Source organism: Papio anubis, chromosome 9 (genome assembly GCF_008728515.1).
Source record: "Papio anubis isolate 15944 chromosome 9, Panubis1.0, whole genome shotgun sequence".
NCBI classification, from domain to species: Eukaryota; Metazoa; Chordata; class Mammalia; order Primates; family Cercopithecidae; genus Papio; species Papio anubis.
In genome coordinates, this window is record NC_044984.1 from 83,915,094 (window position 1) to 83,922,820 (window position 7,727).

A 7,727-nucleotide genomic window follows, 5' to 3' on the forward strand; every position below is an offset into this window, starting at 1 on the left:
CAACACCCCACCCTTCCCGGGCCCAGGACAAACCCCTCCCCTACCCACTCACTCCTCCTGGTGGTTAGTTTGCGAAAGTCGTCCGCCAGGCCTAGACTGCTGGATACTAGACTCTTGGCCGGGCCGGGGGCCGGGATGGCCGAGGGGGCCCCAGCTGCGCCCCGCCGCGCTGGGCCCTCGTCTCCGGGTGCTCTCAACCCCCATACAGGCTCCTAGCCGTTCTTCTAGGGACCCTGCCCGGACAGGAGGAAAGGTTTCCGGCCCGTGGAACTTTTGTCTCATTACAAAAGCAAAACAAGAATAAGACTTACCGAGTTGCTTGCCGTTGGGGCTGAAGTCCAAGGAGGTGATCGCAGCTTTGTGGCCTTTGAAATAACGCTCCAGAACGGGGTCCTCCTGGAAAGGAAAGTTGTCAAGTTTTGAAAGCCGCCGCAGACCTCGAATTCTGGGGGCCGGGATCGACGCTGCCACTCCCCTGGAGTCCGGCCTGGGAATGGCCACCCAGGCGGCGGCTTGGCTGGGCGGCGGGGCCGGGCAGCAGCCCACCCACGGGCGCGGCGCCCAGTCCGGCTACAGGGAGACGCCGGCGCCAGCTCTCCCCGCAGGGCCGGCAAAACGCTCTGTTCGCGCTCCCCAGAGTCCAGCGCATCGTAGGAGCCGTGTCCCCTTTGACATGCACGTTCCCGGGCCCCGCCCGCTGGCACAGGGCAGGCAGGTGCTAGGATGCGCCTCGGCTTTGGTACTTTTTTTTTTTTTTTTTTTTAAATACTTCCCAGGTGATTCTGACGTAGGCGCTCCACGGAAACCGTCCAAGAATTCTGGGGGCTGTGGGACCGCCCGGCTCAGTCCGGAGCTCCGGAACTCGGGGAAGAGCGCCCGGGAGCTGGGTCTGGTTTCTGCACTCCGTCCGCCACGGTGGCAGAGAGTGAGATACGGACGCCCCGGGACAAGGGGCTCAGGACCCGGCTGCGGACACCTGCCTCCATCTCCCGCCAGGTGCGGGTTCGGCCCGGACCTGGCTCCGCAGCCGGCGGGACAGGCTCCGGGGAGGGATCCCCCCGCACTTCCAACCCGTTCTTACCGTGGCTGAGGCCATCGGGGGGGGGTGGTCCGCCCCAGGGCCCCGGGGGGGGGGGGACCCGGGGGGGGGGGGGGGGGGGGAGGGGGCAGGAGAGGGGACCGTGCGGCTCCCGGAACCGTCTGCCCAGAGCGGCAGCGCCTCCCGGTCACTACAACAACGGCGGCCCAGTCAAACCCCGCGCTCCAAGCATGGCTAGCCGAGCCCCGAGACACCGCCAGCCCTGTAAAGAGCGGACGGGAGGGATGCTCCGGTTCAGCTGTGGCTACACACCAAAGCCATGTTTACTAACGCTCGCGTTCCCTGTGGTTTGACGTCAGGAAGCGGGATAGTAACCAGGACGGGAATAAGAGCGATGAATGGAAGGGAGTTGTGAGCCTGTGATCGATGCAATCAGAGTTCTATTATGTTTTAAAGAGACAGCACCCGTGACGTTTAAGGTGATCCCCTACCGCTTATTTTGTTGACGTAAAGCTTTGAAGTGGGGCAGCTTGCTAGTTATTAATATACTAAAAGGAACTAAATCCCCGGAGGGCGGATTTGAATTTATTTAACCACTGTTTTCCACACAGTGCCCTGCGGGATATTGATATAGATGCTGGATGTGCGTGATGAATGAATGAGTGAATGAATAAATGTCGTGCATACACTTAATAATGTTCTGCGATATGTTTCCAATCTCATTTGCTGATTTGCGTATACCTTAGAGCACTAAACTTACACAGCTGGATACTTAAAGTCTTTAGGAAGACTTGGAAACATGGTTTTGGTTTGTTGGTTTTTTTGTTGTTGTTATGAGACCACCTTTCTACAGCAGACTTTATCACACATAGTATCATTTGTGCTTCAGTCAAACAATGTAGTTGGTAGAATTACAAAATGTTTTCAATGTTTCCAAGTTATAAACTTGATTCCTAGATATTGGTCTTAGAGGTCACACAGGCAGTTCTTCTAATTCCAAGTCCATATCCTTTTTTTTTTAACCCTGCCTCAAGGTGTGTTCTGAGCTGAAAATTACATATAGTGTAAAGATCCTTAGCTACATCAAAAGGCATGATAGAGCACAGCTGGTAAGATACGTGTTTTATGCAAATGAAAGGTATGCTACACACCTTAATTACAGATTCCCTAGTTGTCTAGTGATTGAGTTTAATTTTATTGAATATGGTACCTAACAACTAAACAGGTAGGCTTTAGATTACAGTGTTAGTTAATTTAAGTATACGCTTGTTAAATATCTGTTGTATGTTTGGCCTTGAGGGACACAATGATGACTAAGATATTTCCCCTGCCTTCAAGAACTCAGCAATCTAGGGTTGATGAGTCTCATGCTTTAGCATTTCTAATGTTGATTTGGGGGCCCCATTTCCAGAGATGCTGAATCAACATATACAAGGTGGGATCCAGGGCCCTTCTGATGTAACAAGCTCCATAGATGATTACTATGGGAGTCTCAGCTGTGTATGTTGAGAAACACTACATTAGTCTAGGAGATGATATGTTAAGAGTGTTGATACCAGCAACTTGTCAGCAAACTGTTGCAGGATTCTTAGTTTTGCTACATATTCCCAGTTTAGGCTTGACTTATTTTAAAAGCCTGCCAAATATATTTAAAAATTATTTTTAAATAATGCTGGATACTGGTGGGAATGTAAAATGATGTAGCTCTGTTAAAAAAAATTTTCAGTTCCTCAAAAAGTTAAACCTAAAATTACCTTATAATCCAGCAATCTCACTGCTAGGTATATCCCATAAGTATTGAAAGCAGAGACTCCAACAGATGCCAGTGTTCAAAGCAAGCATTATTTACAATAGCCAAAAAGTGGATACAATCCAAGTATCCAACAGATGAATGGATAAACAAAATGTGTGTGATATATACATATAAGGAAATATTATCCTGCCATAAAAAGAAATGAAATTCTGATACAAGCTACAACATGGATGAACCTTGAAAACATTTTGCTAAGTGAATAAGCCAAACACAAAGGAGCATATTGTATGATTCCACTCATATGAGGTACCTAGAATAGGTGACTTCGTAAGGACAGAAAGTAGATAGAGGTTACTAGGGCTGGGGGTAAGGGAGACTGGGGAGTTACTGTTGAATGGGTGCAGAGTTTCTGTTTGGGATGATGAAGTTCTGGAAATAGATAGTGGTGATGTTTGCACAACATTGTGAATGTACTTAATGCCAGTGAATTGTACACCTAAAAATGGGTAAAGTGGTAAATTTCATTACAGGTTTTTCACCACAATAATAAAATAATAATACCAGAAGCTGAAGAGTAATCAGGACCTCAGGATTACTCATAGCCATGTTGTATCTAATATCGGGCAGAGCAGAAGCAGAAAAAGGAAGAAGTTGGAGATTTAGAAACTAGCTCGAAAGAAAAAAAAAGTATAGATTTTTATTTAACTGTTTTAGTAAAAGTTAAGTTTTTACTTTTTTTCTCAGTTATCAGGAAACACATGTTTTAAATTTAAAAGATGGGAGGGAAACTACCTATTGCTCCTATCACCTAACGTTTATCTTAAAAAATTTGTCACCTACTGATATGGTTTGGATTTGTGTCCCCACCGAAATCTCACGTAGGATTGCAATCCCCAGTGTTGGAAGAGGGGCCTGGTGGGAGGTGATTGGATCACGGGAGTGGATTTCCCCCTTGCTGTTCTGAGTGAGTTATCATGAGATCTGGTTGTTTAAAAGTGCGTAGCATTTCCCCCCTTTGCTCTTTTCCTCCTGCTCCAGCCATGTAGGATGTGCCTGCTTCCCCTTTGCCTTCCACCATGATTGTAAGTTTCCTGAGGCCTCCCCAGCTATACTTCCTGTACAGCCTGCAGAACCATGAACCAATTAAACCTCTTTGCTTTGTAAATTACCTAGTCTAGTTCTTTATAGCAACGTGAGAATGGACTAATATACCTACCTATGTTTTCACTACATGCTAGGACTTTTCTAAGTACCTTACAGATTTTGACATTTAGTGATCATAACAATCTTATTAGAGATGTGCTATTATTACCATTTCCGTTTTATAGATGAGTAAATTGATATGCAGAGACATTAAGTTACTTGCCCAAGGCACACTGCTAGCTAGGAAGTGGCAGAGTTGAGATTTTTAGACACTGCAGTGTGCCTTCAGAATCCACTCTCTTAATCACTGTCATGACTTTTGTGTGATTGCAAGTGTACTATAAATGTATAAAACATTGCATTTTTGCCAAGATTTTAATAATAAGTTTTACAAAATGAAAGTAATATCTCCTTTATTTTCATTCCACTGTCCTCACTTATTACTCTAAACTGCCCTTCCCATTGTTCTTTTCCATAGTTGATTTTGTTCTTTTCTGCTTTTCTTCACCTTTGCAAATAGTGAAAGCTCAGAGGTAGAAATTGGAAATGTGGTCTAAGTTGGAGAAATTTTTTCTAACCTCAAGCCTAATTCCACTTGCTACAATGATTATTTAGACCTCTCTGGATTGCAACCTAATTATTTATATGAGTGGGAGCCACAAGCAGGATCAGTATTTAAAAACCTACAAGGTTTTACTGCAGGCCAGGTACTAAGTAGGACAAACCGACCTCTAATTAGCCCTTCTTTTCCAGTTCCCCCAAAACAGAAATTGAATTTATTTACTTGGGCATTATAAAGAGTTGTTTTTATTTTAGCACTGGTTCTTCCTTGGTCTACAAATTTGGAAATTCAGCGTAGTACAAAAGTGCCATCTACTGTTCACCTTACTATATAGCACTTGGAGTGAACATACTTTGAGCCTGTTTACAGGCAGGGGAACTCCCTTATTGATACACTTCCTCCAAAGTATAGGAGAGCACATGGAAAAGTACAAGATGGGTGTGAATCAATAATGCATTACATTTTTGAAAACTGCATGATTCATTTAAGTCAACATTCAGTCTCCAAGTCCTATCAACTACATCCTCAACATATATATATATATATATACAATGGGCTGCCTAGACTGGCCTTGAACTCCTGAGCTCAAGTGATCCTCCTGCAGCAGCCTCCCAGGTAGCTGGGATTACAGGCATGCTCCTCACCATATATTTTATCTTCCTATCTTTCTGTCCAATGGCTCCTGTCACTCCACAGATCCTGCCTTCTGCCTTCTAGAATATTTCAGTAACACCAACTTGCTTTCTAACTTCAAAATTTCTCCCCTCCACCTGTCCACCCTGCATTTACCAACAAATAACATAAGATTCACCAGGGTAGCTTGCTAAAAGTAAAGATTTTTAGTCCTCACCCCAGAGGTTTTCATTTAGAAGGTCTACTAATGTGAATACTAGAAATCTGTTTTCAAACAAGCTTTCTAGGTGATTATAATATGTATCAACATTTGGGAACCACTGGTATATCGTGCCATAGATCTTCTTTAAAATGCATTTTTAGTTCACTTTTAAATGCCTCAAACCAAGTCCTATTTTATATCTAACCACTCATCTCCCCTGGGCCAGTCCTTAAGCCATTGCAGTTAACTACACCCTTTGGAGCCTTTGCTAGAGCTGTTTCTGTACTCGTGAATGCCTGTGCTACTGTCTTGCTCCAACTTATACACAAAGAAATGTATCTCAGGGAAGATATGTTTATGTAAAATCCTCTTTCTCTGAACCTATTCCCCCTTATAAAAATACAACTTACTATTTTTCCTTTTGGTCCTGATGGTATGCAACTTAGAGTTCTACTTAGCACTATTTTATGTTGCTGCATTTACATCCACATTATGTTTCTGTGTCTACCAGCACTTACCATAGTGAAAGGTTAGTAAAGATGAGAACTGTGTTCTACTCATTTTAGTATCACTCTATAGGCAGCACAATCTGTGACACATAGTAGAGGCACAATAAATATTTCCTGCATTGATTGAAAGCTGACATTGTGGCTGGTCAGCTCTATATTTACTGAAAAAGTCTACAAAATAAATAGAAAACATGATCATTGTCCTCCAATAGTTTAAAGTATTTTGTAATTTTATCGATACACTCTATTTGTACATTATGGGGTACATGTGAAATTTTGTTGCATGCATAGAATGTATAATGATCAAGTCAGGGCATTTAGGGTATCCATCACCTGAGGATTTATCATTTCTATATGTCAGGTACATTTCAAATTGTCTTTTCTAGCCATTTTGATACAGTGCATTATTGTCATCTATAGTCACCTGATTCTGCTATCAAATATTAGAACGTATTTCTTCTATGTAACTGTATGATTGTACCTGTAAACCAACCTCTCTTCATTTCCCCCCTCCCACCCACACATCCTTCTCATTCTCTGGGAGAAAGAGAATCTACCATTCCACTCTCTATCTTCATGTGATCAACTTTTTTAGCTCTCATAAATGAATGAGAACATGTAATGTTTATCTTCCTGTGCCTGGCTTATTTCACTTAACATAGTGTTCTCCAGTTTTATTCATGTTCCTGCAAATTACATGATTTCATTCTTTTTCATGGTTGAATAGTATTCCATTATATATGTGTGTGTATATATATATATATATATCTCACATTTTCTGTATCCATTCATCCATTGATGGGGATGCTTAGGTCAAACAGCTTAGAATCTAATTAGGGAAATAAGACTCACCACATGAAACAATCAGTGAAAGTTATGTGAAGCAGTAGGTCAATCATAACCATGGGAATGTTACAAAATATCTATATAATAACCATATTATTGTATTTCAATAGTGTCAAATGTACTTAAGACATTTGATTGGTCTTTGGAAATGTTTTTGTATCAGGAAAGACTTACAGGGGAAGAAGGACTTCAATTGTGATTTTTTAAAGTGGTAGCATTAGTGGATTAATGGTTGCCAGAGACTGGGGGAGGAAAGAATGGGGAGGGATTACTAATGAAAAAATGGAAACTTTTTAGGGTGATGAAAATGTTCTGGAATTAGTGGGGTAAGTTTACAACTTGAAAGTACTAAAGACTACTGATTTTTACATTTAAAGCCACTAGATCAATGGTTCCCAAACTTTAGCGGGCATCAGAATCATCCAAAGGACTTGTTACAATGCAGATTCTACTCCAGAGCTTCTGTTTCAGTCTGTCTGGAATGGGGTGCAATAATTTACATTTATAGTAAATACAGGTTCCTAGGTGTGATGCTTATGCTGCCAATGAACCATCCTGTAACAATCAGCAGAGTAAACAAAAAGGTAGTAAGGAGAAACACAGAAAGTAGAATGGGCCTGGCACGTTGGCTCACGCGGTGGCTCCCGGCACTTTGGGAGGCTGAGGTGGGCGAATCACCTGAGGTCAGGAGTTCGAGACCAGCCTGGCCAACATGACAAAACCCCATCTCTACTAAAAATACAAATATTAGCTGGGCGCAGTAGTGGGCACCTGTAATCCCAGCTATTCGGGAGGCTGAGGCAGGAAAATCGCTTGATCCCGGGAAGCAGAGGTTGCAGTGAGCGGAGATCATGCCATTGCACTCCAGCCTGGGTGACAGAGCGAGACTCCATCTCAAAAAAAAAAAAAAAAAAAAGGGAAAGTAGAATGGTGTTTGCCATTTGCCAGGGGCTGTGGGGAGAGAAAATGGGGAATTATTGTTCAATGGGTGTGTGGAGTTTCAGTTTGTGAAACTGAAAAAGTTCTGGAGGTGGACGGTG

At 43.0% G+C, this 7,727-nt stretch overlaps 1 protein-coding gene across 8 annotated transcripts in view; it reads right to left on the reverse strand.

The window, feature by feature from the left end:
* POC1B (POC1 centriolar protein B) overlaps positions 1-5,933 on the reverse strand; it is a 160,421-nt gene extending 154,488 nt beyond the window's left edge. For 7 of the 8 annotated variants that reach the window (XR_634962.4, XM_009181402.4, XM_009181401.4 and 4 more), the window contains exons 1-2: positions 1,082-1,401; positions 312-396 (exon numbers count right to left, since the gene is read on the reverse strand). Coding sequence is in view for 7 of the 8 variants with exons in the window: in XM_009181402.4 (XP_009179666.2) it covers positions 312-396; positions 1,082-1,096 (100 nt within the window). In the remaining variant the exon portion in view is untranslated. Of the gene's footprint in view, positions 1-311; positions 397-1,081; positions 1,402-5,850 lie in introns of those variants that run through there. The other variant, XM_017946096.2, reaches the window with a different exon arrangement.
* Between the last annotated feature and the right edge of the window lie 1,794 nt (positions 5,934-7,727).